The following is a 17484-nucleotide window of genomic DNA, read 5'->3' on the forward strand; positions in this document are numbered from 1 at the left end:
TCCTAAAGATGCATTGATAAAATCAAATATTAAATGCGACCTCAACAGAACAGTGTCTCCATGGCATCTATACCTAACAGGACGTAGTACCAGGCTGCTTAGAGTGTGAGCTGATCACAATAATGGTAGATTTTTTTGTATTTTTAAAAAATCTTACGGTGTTGACTTAAAGTCCGGACACATGTTCAATACTTTAAAAATTATATAAAAAGGTTTATAAAACATTGCACATACATGTAGTTTGATTAATTATCCAAAATACTTGATGACAGTAGCTATGATGATTGTTATATTTCATTTTAACCAATTATTATGGTATTGTCAAATTCTAAATCCTGCTTTTGGACATGGGGTTTTGAAGGTACTGATGACACACTGCAACGTGTGAAAAAAAAAAAAACTATATAAATATGAAATCATATTTCATTGTACAAAACTTCTTCTATCATTCCAGCGAATTTTGTTGCAATGTTTAATTACATTTTAGGAATATAAACGTAGGAGCAGGTTCGCACACTAAACAAGACACAAAGGTCAAGCACAAGGAGTTTTTTTATTAGAGCAGGGTAGAGCAGACGTTTCAGGCTGTTGCCATCATCAGTGCTCTCAGTGCTCGCTACAGTACTATATAAATATATATACAATATATACTATATAAACTATATACAAAACTATATAAATATGAAATCATTTTTTAGTGTACAAAACTTCTTCCATCATTCCAGCTAATTGTGTTGCAATGTTTAATTACATTTTAAGCACAAACATGAGTTTTATCCCCCGGACATGTTTTGTCCCATCTCTTAAGAATCCCTGAGACAAATAAGAGGGGTTACAGCAGCAGGATATTAACAGTTTAGCTGTTTTCAACTCAGATGTTTGAACTAAAAAATATTGTTGTCTACCTTGAGGAAATTGATGGGATCCTGTGTCAGTGAAAGCTGCTTCATCTCAGCATCTGTCCTCTTCAGCTCAGCAATCTCCTGCTCCAGTCGCTTCAGGAGTCCTTCAGCTCGACTCACCTCAGCCTTCTCCTGAGCTCTGATCAGGTCTGTCACCTCAGAAGACATTCTCTCAATGGAGAAGATGATCTCAGTAAACATCATGTCACTCTCCTCAACTGATGCCTGTGCATCAGACTGATAGGATATAGGATATAGGACATAGGACATAGGACACACACACACACACACACACACACGCACACGCACACGCACACGCACACGCACACACACACACACAGTGGAGCATGTAACTACTACTAACTGACAAGTTTTTGATGAAGCTAACGGGGCTATAAAGTAAAAGTTCAAAGATCACACAGCTTCTAGGTGCTGGTAAACGCAGGAATATGCAATACTTTAAAAGCAAAACGTTTATGGCACACTTGTTTGACTTTATGCTCAAAGAAGAGCATGTAACATGTAACTACTACATAATAAATAGCAGTGTTGACTATGAATCAATCTGGTTTAAAAAGTGTTTACATTTTTTAAACTGCAACTAAACACATGTTTATCAGATCCATGCATGTGTCTCAACTTCTCATAACTACTATCTCACTGCATAACCAGAAACCTACTGTAGATTGTCTTCTCCTCTGGTCAGTTCTCACCTTGAGAGTCTTCACAGCCTTCCTAAGCTCCTGCAGCTCCTTCTCCTTCAACTGGCTTATCTGCTGGCATCTCCTCTGGCTCTGACCCAAACCATCCTGTAACACAATACATTACATTACACTAGCAGATGCTTATATGCAAAACAACTTCTTGATATTACAAACTATTGGGTATAGTCCCTGGAGCAGTGTGGGGATAGGTGCCATGCTCAAAGGCACTTCAGCTATGGAGGGATTAGTAAGGGTGGGGACCACGGACAAGTAGCTATGTTCCTGTACCATCAGGAATAAAAAACAACAGATTCTTAGTTGACGGTTTATTTCTGAGAGTGCAATACATGGGTTGATCTGTTATGATGTGACCTGAATGCGCATGCAGCCAGGGATTCCAAAAGTGGCTAGGTGTTAGACGGCTGGATGATGTAGCAGTTCTGTGCTTTCTGCACTCCTACTGACTCCATTCTGGGATAACATGTCTTGACGTGAGTACATCAGAATGGATTCATACTATGCTTTGTAAATGAAATTATATTGTTTCAGTCCAATCACACGTGAGGACAACGTTTGAGTGACGGCAGTTTCCAAACAATCAGAGGCTGCCTCCGATTGCAAAACCCAGCCTTGTCAGCAGTGGTTAGCGCTTTGCAATGCAACATAGCATTTTTTTTAGAGAACATGGCAACGAATTCCGAGCGACATGATAGTATGTTCTTCTAAATGGTGTCCACCATTTAGAAGAAGTACAGTGTGCGAGTAAGTGGATAAAACCGCAAGCCGACAAGACAACTGGTTCTTGTAATACATTGTGCAGGGCTCTAATGATAAACACATAGCCGCCTAGCATTTTGGAATCTCTGGCTGCTTTTACCAACAGCCGGAACCCATGTATAGGCAGCATTGTTGATTGAAATTAAACTGTTTGTCCTCAGTTGACCTCATACGCTGCTGTATACGCAGCATTGACCCAGACGCCTGAAGCTGCATGGACACAGCATTCAGGCTCAGATTTGAAGTTTTTAAATGTAAAATGTGGGGATGTTAGAGCTGAATGAACACATCCCAATGCAGGATGAACATCTCTGCTTTTACATGCAAATTATTTCATGTTTTCATGTGCATTAGATGGCATCTCCTCTGGCTCTGCCCAAACCCCTCCTGTATTACATTAACATGTATTACAAACAGCAATCACTACTGATAATTCTTATGAAATTGTTTGTATGTTAAGTGATTCTTCACAACAAGCAGTTGATGCAAGGGGAACTCACTTAGCCCAAGTTGGATGCTGCGTGCAACATGCAACTTAAGATGAGATATTAAGGTTTTTCTAGGCAGAGGGCACCATTTCCAATAAAGGGCTTGGGCATTTAGCAGGCATTTTTGCAGGTGATTTAGGCGTGAATGGTTTAACTGAGTGGAATATTAAACACGAGCCAGACAGACAGAACCAGACAGACAGGCTGTTGTTACAATGTTAGCTATCTGAACTTTTATCCAGGAACCACACCCTGGTCTACCTCCTAGGTGTGGCAAACACAATCATGTAATGCATTTGTTCACTTCTGGTGTGATATAAACCATTAACTAGCTTACAATATAGCCAGTACCAAAAATAGATATACAGTGAGTCAAATATGTATTTGATCCCTTGCTGATTTTGCCGGTTTGCCCACTAATAAAGACATGATCAGTCTATACATTTATGATAATATGTATTCAAACATGGAGAGACAGAATATCAAAAAGATATATTTTAATTTATTTGTATTTAATTTAGGCAAATAAGTATTTGACCCCTCTAGCTAAAGAAGATAAAGTGCTTTGTGGCAAAGCCCTAGTTTTCTAGCACTGAGGTCAGATGCTTCTTTTAGTTGATGACAATGTTTGTGCATATAGTAGAAAATAGTTTTGCCCATTTTTCTTTGCAGATTATCTCTAAAACATTCATAGTTTGTGGCTGTAGCTTGGCAAATGGGAGGTTCAGTTCTCCATAGAATTACTGTAGGGTTAATATTTGGAGACTGTCTAGGCACTTCACGACTTTAATATGCTTCTTATTGAGCCAGTCCTTCGTTGCTTTGACTGTATGTTGTGCATTATTGTCATGTGGGGAGATCCCAAAATGGCCCACACTTCAGTGTAGTGGTGGAGGGAAGGACGTTTGTACTCAGGATTGCACATTACATGTCTCCCTCCATCCATTCGTTGACGATGTGAAGTTGTCCTGTGCCTTGGCAAGACAAACACCCTCGGCCTCAAACCATAATGATACCACTTTCATGCATTATGGTGAGGAGGGTGTTCTTGGGATCATAGACAGCAGTACTCTTTCTCAAAACACATTGAATTGTGTTCATGCCAAACAGCTTGATTTTGGTTTCATCTGACTACAGCACCTCCTTATCATATCCTAAACCAGTCTGATGTCCGTTGGCAAACCTCAGGTGGGACTGCACAGATTCCTTCTGAAGTAGAGGTACCATGTGTGCACTACAGGATTTTAAACCTCTGTGGCATTAAGTGCATCAGTGATTTTGGTCCCAGTAGCTTTGATATCATTGCCTAGTTCATCCCGTACAGGTCTAGGGGGCTTTCTTTCTGTTCTAATGATTATAAAATCCCTATAATAGGTCAAATCTTGTATAGAACCCCAGACAGGCTGATGGATAGTCATTTTGTATTCCTCACATTTTTAAAGAAATGCATCAACAGCTGGGTCATTAATACCCAGTCTCTTTCTTGTGGCTTTGCAGCCCATTTAATCTTTGTTCAGGTCTAAAATCTTGTCCCTGATATCATTTGAACGCTCTTTGGTCTTTCCCATGCTGGCGAGGTTGGAGTGTGACTGATTCACTCATACTATTGACTGATTCTGCTGATTCAATGTGTCTTCTATGCATGTTATTATGTACAGGTGTCTTTAAGTCAGATGACAAGTTGATTGGAAGTGTCCATCTGGTCTGTGGGCCCAGAACTGTAATCAGTTGGCAGGGGATCAAATACTTATTTTGCTCGATGAAATGGAAATAAATTAATATATATTCTCTTAAGTTAATTTCTGGATTTTCTTTTTGATATTCTGTCTCTCCATATTAGAATACATATTATCATAACATTTATTGACTGATCATGTCTTTGTTAATTGGCAAACCAACAAAATCAGCAAGGGATCAAATACATATTGGACTCACTGTATGNGTGTTTGACGTTTAAGGGCGTAACACAATAAAAAAATTAAAAATCATATTCCAATTCCTGAAAAAAATGATGGAAAAATGGGGGCGTCAGTGGTCAGTGGAATTTCGCCTAATTTTTGCCATTTTAGGGGAAATGTGTCCTGTGGTGTGACATCATTGGTGTGACATTTCTTTAAGATACAATAAATTTAATAATATACTGCACAAACATACCACCCATGCTCTTTCTACTATTGTTCCTTTAACCCCCACCCCACACACACACTTCTACCCACCCCCCACACCTATGCATCGTACAGGCAGGCAACTGTGGTTTCATTTTAATGTAATGTAATAATTGTGTGAATGTGACAAATAAATATCTTGGTAGCCTTACATTCTTCAATGATACATGAAAAACAAGTGAGGATTGAGTAACACATTGCATAAGCGTGTCACACCGCAGGACATGAAGTCACACCACAGGAAATTCACTGCATTTGGGCCATTTTAATCCTTTTGTATACATGATTGAACTCTGAGCTCACGCTAACTAGATAATAATATTGTGATTAATCTTAATATGTGTTGGGTCGCCGGCGACCCTATTCACTTGCTGAAAATGCTTAACTACATCATAGCAACATTGCTATGATATTACAGAGAGCTATAGTGCATGCGCTAAGGGGTTAAAAAGAACTTTTTTCCTTCTATAGGAGTAGTCACACCACAGCACACCATAAAATGAACCTAAGCATTGCGTGATAGAAACATTGCAATATGAAGACATATTAAGAGGTTAATAGTCACCTTAAACTTCCACAGCACTCTCCAATAACTGAGGTACTGACTGGTTAGGAGCCAGTCTTTAAAGGGACACTGTGTGAGATTTTTTAGTTGTTTATTTCCAGAATTCATGCTGCCCATTCACTAATGTTACCTTTTTCATGAACACTTACCACCACAATAAAATTCTAATTATTCATTATGACTGGAAAAAATTGCACTTTTCATACATGAAAAGGGGGATCTTCTCCATGGTCCGCCATTTTGAATTTCCAAAAATAGCAATTTTTAGCTGCAAAAATGACTCTACTTGGACCATACTAGAAAATATCTGTTTATTACTTAGAAAACTCTCATGTAAAGATCACATTTGGCAATAGACAGCGGTTTCAATGAGCAGCATAGTTGCAGTACCTTTTTTGACCATTTCCCGCACAGTGTCCCTTTAAGACTCATGTAGTTGCCCTTGCAGCTGCCCATCCACAAACATGGCATACATGTCACCCCGCAGGCGAAATTGAACTTGTAGTTAATATTACTGTTCTGAAGTTATTTCACATTCATATATTTTAATTAGGGGTGGGCAAAAATGAAAATCTTTAATCGCATTAACTCAATGACTTTCTGTGATTAATCGCATAGCGCGCGGAACCCAAAAATAATAATAATAATTAATTAATAAAATAAATTAAATAAAATGAAAAATATTTTATAAATTAATAAAATAAAATAATTAATAATAATTTGCATATGTACTGTGTAGATACCACAGTAGGTCTAATATAATATTCCACAATGGAAATGTAGGTTATTTGCCAACCGGTCTAAATTATATAGTAGTAGGCTATATGCCTATCCAATGTAGGCCTACTAATTAAAAACAAATTATTGCATACAATTATTTATTACACTAGGGTTATTTAAGATTGTAGGCTACAGAAACTGATATATTAGAAATTAGAAACTCAAATTAGGATGGTCTACATGGGCCGACAAGAAGGAAAAAAAAACTTGTCACTTAAAAAAACAGGCAACAGGCAGGCGTGCGTCTGTGAGATATGTCCCGCCTTCTCTCACTGTCAAAGACTCCCACCTTCTCTCTGTCGCTATTATTTAAGGCGTTTCAGCGACTATAAACTAATTGACTGTCTGTTGGCATTGACAGCATTTACAACTTTCAAGACAATAACGTTGACATGACTAACACTATCTTAAATGCTGACGAGGTTGCCGATGTCGCGAAATCATAGCCTACCATGTTGATGCAGCCTACTATGCACGCGCAGCGCCATGTAGAAACCAAAACGTTGCGTGAGGAATGTAGTATCAGAGATTCTTTAAGTATTCTCTCTACTCTCTCTGGTAATATCTCGCGGTCCGCTTTTTGACCAGGGCTTTAGTAAGTCCGCGTGGCGTTATTGACAGCTGATAGACGGCTAGCCCAGTAACTTACCCTTTTCATGCTGACCGTACAATAGACTAACCTTGCGAGCTGCAAAGGCGAGCCACATGCTGCTCTACAGTTGCGCAAGGAGGACTGTAGAACTGTGTACCGAAAATGTCCATTCAGAAGTTGAGTCCTTCTGGAGGCTATGCCTGTTTTGTTTGGCCTACTTTTCTAGACATTCTTCACTGCTTCTTCTGTCAGCAGTCAGAAGCAGCAACAAGCGCGCTGACGCTTTCAAAATAAAAGCCACGAATGACATCATAAAAGTCATAAAAGGCAAAAAAAAATAATAATCACGAAAAAAAACATGCTGCGTTATAGCGTTAACAAAATTGTCGGGCGATATTGACCTGATTAGTTAACGCACCGTTAACGCGTTAACGTTGCCCAGCCCTAATTTTATTATAAATTAATATTCATACAATCATGCCAAATGATTCATAAATTATTCAAAATGTTGCTGATATATTTATATTGTAGCGCCGAGCCCCCTTGAGTGGACTATGTGTTTCCCCATAGGATACCCTCTCTGTTTATATGTACAGTATATCACGAAAGTGAATACACCCCTCACAGTTTTGCAGATTTTTGAGTATATGTTTTCATAGGAAAGCATTACAGAAATGTAACTTTGACACAATGATTAGTGACTTTTTAACAACCTATTCAACGGCTTAAATTTCTTGTTCACTCAGAAAAAAACTAAATACAGCCATTAATGTTTGAACATGTACTCACAAAAGTGAGTACTCCCCAGATTAAAATCCGGTAGAGAAGGGGCTATGTTGGCTCGAATCGTCTCGAAATGAAACGAAATGGAAAGGGATGACAAGGGAGGTCATCAGTGTGCGTTTCAACCTTTCTTTGCATTGAACTTTTAAATTTTGAGTCTGCATCTGGTTTAAATAGATTAGTGAGATTTGAATGCAATAAAATGGAGAATATCATGATCTGCTTCAGTAGTCACAGTGCATGTTGACATGCATGTTTCTTTTAGGTGCATTTCAGATTGCCAATGTTGACAGCATTCATGCATCCCCAAACCATGTCAGTCCCACTACCATGCTTGGCTATTGAGAGGATACACCTTTTTTGTAAAACTCACTTGTTTACCACCACACATGCTTGACACCATCGGAAGCACATTTGTTTATCTTGGTCTCTTCAGATCACACGACATATTTCCAGTGATCCATATCCTTGGCCTGTTCATCTCTCTTGAGACCAAGATAAACAAATTTGCTTTAGATGGTGTCAAGCATGTGTGGTGGTAAACAAGTGAGTTTTACAAAAAAGATGTATCCTCTCAAAAACCAAGCATGGTAGTGGGACTGACATGGTTTGGGGATGCATGAATGCTGTCAACATTGTCAATCTGAAATACACCTAAAAGAAACGTGCATGTCAACATGCACTGTGACTACTGAAGCAGATCATGATATTCTCCATAGGATTGCATTCAAATCTCACACTAATCTATTTAAGCCAGATGCAGACTCAAAATGTAAAAGTTCAATGCAAAGAAAGTTTGAAACGCACACTGATGACCTCCCTTGTCATCCCTTTTCATTTCGTTTCATTTCGAGACGATTCGAGCCAACATAGCCCCTTCTCTACCGGATTTTAATCTGGGGTGTACTCACTTTTGTGAGTACATGTTCAAACATTAATGGCTGTATTTAGTTTTTTTCTGAGTGAACAAGACATTTAAGCGGTTAAATATGTTGTTAAAAGGTCACTAATCATTGTGTCAAAGTTACATTTCTGTGATGCTTTCCTATGAAAAGATATACTCAAAAATCTGCAAAACTGTGAGGGGTGTATTCACTTTCGTGATATACTGTATGTGTGGGAATGTGTGTGTATCTGTGCGCGTGAATGTTGTTCCCCACTCCCTCATGTGTCTTCTAGAATTTTGTATGTGCCAATCGGTTTTGGGGTGGGTTTATGATTGGGGGGAGGTGTCCGGGCGGGTATAATTAAGGAATTAGATAGGACAGGTATTTGGGTAGTTGACGTGACATGTCAATTTTGCTGTCACAGGCTCTTAAAATTAAGTTAATTCATGCTTTAAAATGTGTTGTTGTTTTAAATGGTTAAGCTTAGGTCTGTGGTGTGAAAAAGTAATGTGTAATTAATTCAGAGTTTAAATGAGTATATTAAATTTTGAGTCAAATGTCACATTTGTCCTATGGTGTGACTGTCACAAGCCTGGTTGTCCACATTAAAAGATCATCGGATCATCACCAATCCTTGGCCATATTTCACATCTAATCCAACACCTGGTCATCTAATGGTTAGCTAGAGACCTGGAGATCATCTTTGCAAATGACGCGTCTCTTTTTTTATTTATTCATTTATTTATTTATTTATTTAAGAAAGGGACAGTATATATTGCCAGCATTTAAACAAAAATGCTAAATATACAAGATTGTAGCCAAGAGGCTAATTTCCGTCTTTTGTCCCTTGACAGGTTTGATGTTCCTTAAAAAAAAACAAAGTTAAAACAAAACTAAAAATACACAGTTATTGCACACAGTTGTAAAAAAGAGAGTCAAAAATACACACACATTTTAAAATATATAATACAAAATACAATTACAAAATACAATACCCAAATAAGTTAAACAGCTGCCAGTACTAACTACCGGTATTTAAGATTATGTTGACAGCATTGATAATCCAGTAGCCATAATTTTAACTGTTTACTAAAAGAGTTTAATGTTGGCAGTTCTCTAATTTTACTGGGAATTGTGTTCCAGGTGTGACAAGCTCTGTAAGAGAAAACAGCCTGACTAAAAGCATTCTTTCTAAATGAGACAGAGCAATCACCCCTGGAATTGGCTCTGGTAGCCCTGTTTATGCTTTTTGTAATAAATGTCTGTAGAGGAGGAGGGGCCAGGCCATGGAAGATTTTGTATATTAAAACTGAGTCATTATATTTAACATAGTTATCCCAGTCCAATAATCTATGTTTTTTAAAAAAAAAATATGACAATGATCATATGTTCTAGGCTTTCTGTCTAGAATTTGTAGAGATTGTTTGTATAATTAGATAAATTATATTTTATTTTGCCTATAGTTTTTTTAACATGTTGCTTAAAATCAAGTTGTGAGTCTATAACTACGCCAAGGTATTTAAATTCTTGAACAACATCTAGCTTCTCTCCCTGCACCATGATGCTGGGATCAAGCTCAGTGTTACCTCTTTTGTGAAGTACATGCAGACAGTCTTGGACACATTAAGATGAAGGTGTGAGTTCTGTAGCCATGTACACACATCGTTCACGACTGGTGTTAACTGTTGTGCAGCTAGACGTTTATTTTTTGCATGGGTATATAACACTGCGTCATCTGCATATAACTGGCAGGTTACTGATGCAGGACAACAACCTGACAGGTCATTAATATACAGGCTGAACAACAGTGGGCCTAGTATGGACCCTTGTGGAACTCCAAGAGTGTTTAAACAGGTGTTTGATGTAGTATGTTGCACTCTAACACATTGTGTCCGTGATGTTAGGTATGACTCCATCCATTTCAATGAGTCTACAGAAAAGTTGAAGTGAGTAAGCTTTTGTAACATTATCTGATGGTTGACTGTGTCAAAGGCTTTTCTAAAGTCAAGGAGAACAGCTCCAGCAACACATCCAGCATCAAGTTTAGATTTTCAGTTTTCCAAAAAGAAACAGACAGCTGTCTCGGTCGAGTGATGTTTTCAAAAACCAAACTGCATGCTGTTCAGCATAAGATTATTATTTAGGTGTTGAATGAGTTGTTCCGCCACTAGTTTTTCAGTAATTTTGGATATGGCAGGAAGAATACTAATAGGTCTATAATTATTTATTAATGTTGGATCAGATTTGAGGATAGGAGTAACTACAGCACTCTTCCAACTATCTGGAAAAACCTGCTGAGTTGTGAGTGGTGAAAGGAGAGGTTGCTTGTAGGTTTTAATAAATAATGTGTCCATGCCATAGGCAACTTTAGCTCTAGAACTTTTTAGCCCACGGATGACCTTGTCAACCTGTGCCTGAGACACTATGTGTATGTTAAAAACAGGTGTTGTAGTGCTATTGATGAGCTTAGCTGACAAGCTTCAGGGCCAGTGCTCTGTGTTAGCTGTGTCACAGAATCAATTACATATGTGTTTAATGCTGTTGCAATATCCTGTGGGTCCTGGACCACAGTGTTGTCTATGAGCAGTTCTTTAATTTCTCTGTGTGTGTTACTATTGTTAATCATTTTTTTAATGTTTGTCCAGATTTCTTTGGCATTTCCCCTAGCGTTACCTATAACATTAATGTAAAATGCTGCTTTTGTAGTTCTGAGAGCCTTCACCACCTTCTTTCTCAATGACACAAATGTATGCACAGTTTTTGTTTTTAAAGATGTCTTGAGAGCATGGTCTCTCTGTTTCATCAGTGTCCACATTTTTTCGTCAAGCCGTGGTAGGTGGTTCTTTTTGTGGGTTTTCTGTTTAACCTTTTTCATAAATGTTGTCATCATGTCCTTGATCACCCTCATAAACTTTTCACAACTTTTGTTTGCGTCACTATTAACCAGATGATCACACCAGTTTATTTGATTTAAGGCTTGTTTTAGGTTTTCAGTCACACTTTTGGGTATACTTACCTGCCCATTTCTTTGGGTATGTGGGCGCAACAGTCTGTTTTTAGAGAGCTTTCTTGAGAACAAAATCAGGTTGTGCTCTGACAAACCTGTAAGTAGACTGTATGCTTTCTGCGATCCTGTCACATTTATTACTAAAAACTAGGTCTATACATGTTTGTGTTGTATTAGTTATTCTAGTTGGATATGTTATCATTTGTTTCTGATTCACCATACAAAGTTACCTTGGGACAAAACATGATTTCTTCTATTCTGACAATGCCCCTGAATGCTGAGGATGGTTTTTGTAAAGTAGTACAATGCTTCAGGCCCTCAGCTTGACCAATCAAGCTGTGGATGGAGGACCACCAGATCAATACCCTGACATGGTCAGCCCCAACTTCAGGCCCGAACCCCCTTGAAATTCTCTGGAATGTGATCAAGAGGAAGCTGGATGGTCAAAAGCCATCAACCCAAGTTGAACAACTTGAATTCTTAAACCAAGCCTGGAATACAGTCACCCAAGACCAATGTGAAGGTCTAATGGAAGGCGCCAAAACGCATGAAAGCTTTGACTAAAAGTCAAGCTCATTCCAACAAATATTGATTTCCGAACCCTCCCTAAGTTCATATATTACTATTGTGTTGTTTTTAAGTTAATATAATCTGGTTTTGCCTATTTTGAGATTTGGAAACATTGCATCTGATGTGTTATTTTGACCATTTCAGATTTACTGCAAAAAATTATCTGAATGACAATATTTTCTTTCAAAATTCAGAGTAAATGTTGTCATCAGTTTATAGAATGAAACAGCAATGTTTATTTTATTCAAACACATAACTATCCATGGTAAAATCAGAAAAACTGAAAATTTCTTCGTGGTCTCTCAATTTTTGCCAGAGCTGTATATATTATATTCATGCCAAATGCTTCATAAATTATTCAAAATGTTGATGGTATATTTATATATATATTATATTCCAGGTTTTATTAATGTTACAGTCACACCGTAGGACATTTGACATATAAAATTTTACATACAGTAAATCTTAACAAAAATGTTTCTTCTCATCTACGTAAGACTATTATGAAACATCTTCTTTCATTTACATTTGTTTTTAAGAGGAAAAATAACAATTTTGTATGTTTTTAACCAATGTTACGTAAAAACAGGGCGTTATGTCAACCACGATATGCTCAATACTGCCCACAGGCTACGTCTTACCTTTTTCTGACTCCACTCTGCCGCAGCGGCAATGGTGTCGTGGCCTCTATGATTGTCCATCGTACACAGATAGCAGATGCAACTCTGGTCGGTGCGACAGAATATTTCAAATGGCTTCTTATGGCGGGGGCAGATGCTCTCCTGTAGCTGGCCTGTGGCATCGATTATTGTGTGATTTCTACCTGGATCATGAGNTTTTAAATGAGTGTCACAGTAGGATACCAAACACTCCATGCAGGACTTGACAGCTTTGAGTTTTCTCCCACGGCAGACGTCACATGCCACATCTCCAGGTCCAGCATAACAACGAGCAACAGCAGCTTGAATCTTCTCCACCATTTCAGCCATCAGATGGTTTTTATGGAGGACAGGCCTGGAGTCGAAGGTGTGCTTGCAAATGGGACAGCTATATTTTCCTTTTAAATCCTCCTGATCCCAGCAGCCATTAATGCACCTCATACAGAAATTATGTCCACAGGGAATTGTCACCGGATCCCTCAACAGCTCCAGACAGACTGGACAAGTGAAGGAGTCCTCCTCAAGAGAAGACTTACATTTTCTTTTTCTTTTCCCATGCTCCTTATCCTGGTAAGATTCTTCCTCCTGAGAATACGCTGTCGCCATGTTGTAGCTCTACAGAATAACAAGTGCACACTCTGAGAAGCAGCAGCTGAGTGACAGCTGACTTCCTCAGAACATTAAGGAGGAGCCCAGGGAGGGAGGGGTTGGGGATTGGCAAATCAGAATAGTCCTTGTCATCAGGAAGAGGAAAAGTAGGACCAGGTGAGGAAGGATGTGGGTGTGGCCAATCAGGCGACTAACTGTGTGTGAGTCTGTGTGTGTGTGTGTGTGTGTGTGTGTGTGTGTGTGTGTGTGTGTGTGTGTGTGTGTGTGTCTGTGTGTGTCTGTGTGTGTGTGTGTGTGTGTGTGCGAGCGTGCGTGTGGGCGCCAATCAGGTGATTTCCTGTACATGGCAAACCCAAATAGCCTACAACTTATTATTTTATGCTACATCTTCTTTTGCTAAGTGTTGGACAGTGCAGTCAGTTTTGCAACTGTACACTGCACCTAGACCCTTTTCCTCCTTGTAGGTTGCTTTGTGCAAAGGCCTCTGTAATGTAGAACAATGCAATGAGTTCAGAAATACAGGGTTTTACACACCTAAATTCAGTAGCCGGGTCGATGTACCTTAAACATAACCTGCTGTTCATAAGAGGCTCAATTATAATGCCTGTGAGCATTGTTCTTTTATGTTTGTGAAGCTCAGTATTTCCTAACACTCACACTCACATTATACATTCACAATCTTTTCTTTGCATGTCCAAGAATGTTATAACATTGGCCAACTGAACTGTGACTCCTGTCATTTCATCCCCTTTCTTAGATGAGATTAAGATGAACTTTTTGCAATACACAGTCTCATGTTGCACAGTTGCATGTCTGTTTGAGTGAGTGAATATTCAAGGACTGAAACCCAAAACCGGTTGTTCTGCATTGCTCTGACATGTGCACACAAAGCAAGGCAAGGCAAGTTTATTTGTATAGCGCATTTCATACACAGGTGCAACTCAATGTGCTTCACAAAAAAACAAATGCATCACTATCACAACATTCAGAGATCGTGGCTGAACACATGACTGTCTCGCAAAGGCTTGTAGTAGCAGTACTCGTGGCCAGAGATAGTCTATCAGGAGACGAAACACTTCAGAAATGAATGGGCGCAATTCCCTATGCTAATATGCCGCGTGCTTGCATATATCCCACCTGTCCGGCAGCAAGAGCCAATTGCTTGCTGAGCTGCGCTCTCATTTATCCAATCATCTCGCCTCCTCAACGTGTAATCTTTTACGATTGCTCAAACCTAATCTGTATGCCCTCGGAATCTGCTTCGGCTGGTCAGTTGCTGATGACATATGTGATTCACATCGGGCAGCTACTCGTTGGGTTACAACCGACTCCGTGGCCACTTGATCCACAGACCATGGCGCAGAACGTGTCTTGTTAAATTCCGCACATGTGCAGTTTAACACATCAGTAAGAAAATTATGATTAACAGCATTGCTTTCACATCTACGGCCAATCTGAGATAGCCATTATAAACTAATATTCATTGCGATTCCAACCATATGTCTCACCCACACCCAGACAGAGGACAAAGTCTGTCGGCACTGGGGACAGCTGTAAAAGCCCTTCACATCTTCCTCATTCCAACAGCCCTCAATACAATAATATTCTTCTTTAAAACGGGTCTTGGAGAGAAAGTCTGTCGGCACTGGGGACAGCTGTAAACGCCCTTCACATCTTCCACATTCCAGCAGTCTGTGATACAACTCATACAGTAGTTGTGCCCACAGTTAAGAGCCACCGGATCCTTCAGAAAGTCCAAACAAATAGGACACATGAAAATGTCCTCGTTATTTGCCATCGCTTCAGCCATTTTAGTATAGAGAATAGGTATAGGTACTAGGAGAAGTATAGAGGATAGGTATAGGTACTAGGAAAGTATAGAGGATAGGTATAGGTACTAGGAGAAGTATAGAGGATAGGTATAGGTACTAGGAAAGTATAGAGGATAGGTATAGGTAGGCTACTAGGCGACAACTCCTCGTGTGCTGCAGTAAATTAACATGTGTTTTGTTTGTTTTGTTCCTCCCTCCCTGTGGCGCTCCAAACTTCCTGGATGGGGAGTGGCGTGTTGTCTTCATCAGAGCCGTATCTCTATAAACGGCTCCGGTCTTCATGGAGTACTGCTGCCCTCTAGTGGCCGTGTGTAATAACAGCAAGCAGCAGCAGCAGCATGGATGCTGGTCTTCCTGAAATTCAAAGTTCCTTTCTACACGAACTACTTCAAAGTTCACACATCTCAAAATAAATTAATAATTAATAGTTTATAATTGTTCATAGTTTGTTCATTTTTCAAAAAGCCTTCCGCCTTAAACTACCTCCTGTGTAACCTAGTTCCTGTTAGGTGCGATTGACGTACTTCAACGGCTACATGCGCATGCAGACAGCAATGCTCGTCTGCATACCACCCCTGAGGTCACGCGTCCATGAACTGGTTGGTTGGCCAACAACTCACTCACGTGTGTATATGAGTCTTGACTCACACCCCTACAGAAGTTTGCACTGCTCCCCACTTCAGCTCCTCCTCCCCACCTCTCCCCCCACACGTGGTGTGTTAGTAGATCAAACTGGTGCGACCTCATCGTCTCATGCATATTTGTGGCCGACTTTAATTGCGCTGTGTTTAATACAACCCACATCGTGTCAAGTTCTCGCTCACGTGCTTCATCTATGTCGATCGACTGATACTAGCCCCATACGACTTTGTTGCTGTCGATCAACATCGACGAAGGGCGTGAGCGAGAACTTGTTGTCACGATGTGGGTATTAATAAATACAGCGCATTTACAGTCGGCCACAAATATGAACGAGACCACGTGTGAGGAGTGGGGGGACAGGCAGTGAGGAGGAGCTGAAGTGGGGACATGCGCAAACTTGTGTAGAGGTGTAAGACAAGACTCATATACACACGTGAGTGAGTTGTTGACCAACCAGTTCATGAGCACGTGACCTCGGAGGTGGTCTGCAGACGAGCGTTGAAGGGGATAAGCAACGGCAGAGGTTGCAAGATCTGACTGAGTCGCATTCATCCCGCGATAGTTTGACACCATGTGACATGTCACCTCGTCAGCTCAACATCACCGAAATTTTGAAGTTTGACAGGAAATCTAACCGTCATGCAGCATTTTCATCCAGGGTGCATTGCTGTCTAAATGCGCATGCATGCGTTGACGACAACTCGATCGCACCTAATATTTTAAATTGCAGCACTTAAGTTCACTCACCTGGCCAGTCCGCGCCCTCCTAGTGACGCAATTCAATTATGCCCAACAATTTTAGAGTGTACTGTCAAGTTATTGCTTTTATTGATTACAGGCAAGTAGGGTTGCCAACTGTCAACTTCATTATGGTGACGGTCTGGGAGAATTTTGTATTTCTTAGATGTAATTTCCTGCATTTTAACACTTGTTAACCTCCCTTGTCCCGTTTCAACTCAATATGGAGCCCGTCATTTTATCTATAAATACAGGACGATTCCATATTTCAAGGCAACCCTACATAAGTAAGAGCCATATACCAGTGGTTCCCAACCCTTTTCTTCAGTCTTTGGAGACCCAATCGCGCGAGCGCGAGTCGCACAATACTCTATTTCCTGCGAAAACTCATTAGTTATCATTTTATTCCTCAATTTTTCTTCATTCAAATATAGAATAACTGTTTAATATATCACTTACATTTTGTTGCTTCTATGCGTATATTAGTTTAAATGCTTTGTCAGTTATTCAACATGGGCTATATATGGTATTAAAATTAAACTCCTTAAAATCAAGAGGGCTTTGCGACCCCCACTGTGGATCTTAGGCGACCCATAGGTTGGGTCCCGACCCATAGGTTTGGAACCACTGCCATATACAGTTCCCAAAAGAGCCACATGTGACTCTAGAGCCATAGGTTCCTGACCCCTGGATTAAAGGTTACGTTGTGCAAAACAAAAACGCAGTAAGTCGGTGAGTTACTGCTGCACTGTCCAATGGGAATGGTTTGGGAGTAGACAGTAAT

At 39.7% G+C, this 17484-nt stretch overlaps 1 protein-coding gene across 1 annotated transcript in view; it reads right to left on the bottom strand.

Moving 5' to 3' along the window:
- LOC134445013 (E3 ubiquitin-protein ligase TRIM47-like) overlaps nt 1-15433 on the bottom strand; it is a 37333-nt gene extending 21900 nt beyond the window's left edge. Inside the window, exons 1-4 of the mRNA XM_063194152.1 lie at nt 15092-15433; nt 12862-13215; nt 1616-1711; nt 906-1139 (exon numbers count right to left, since the gene is read on the bottom strand). Coding sequence (XP_063050222.1) covers nt 906-1139; nt 1616-1711; nt 12862-13215; nt 15092-15298 — 891 coding nt within the window. The 5' untranslated portion in view covers nt 15299-15433. The remainder of the gene's footprint in view (nt 1-905; nt 1140-1615; nt 1712-12861; nt 13216-15091) is intronic.
- Nucleotides 15434-17484: the final 2051 nt, after the last annotated feature.

This window comes from Engraulis encrasicolus, unplaced genomic scaffold (assembly GCF_034702125.1).
Source record: "Engraulis encrasicolus isolate BLACKSEA-1 unplaced genomic scaffold, IST_EnEncr_1.0 scaffold_91_np1212, whole genome shotgun sequence".
NCBI classification, from domain to species: Eukaryota; Metazoa; Chordata; class Actinopteri; order Clupeiformes; family Engraulidae; genus Engraulis; species Engraulis encrasicolus.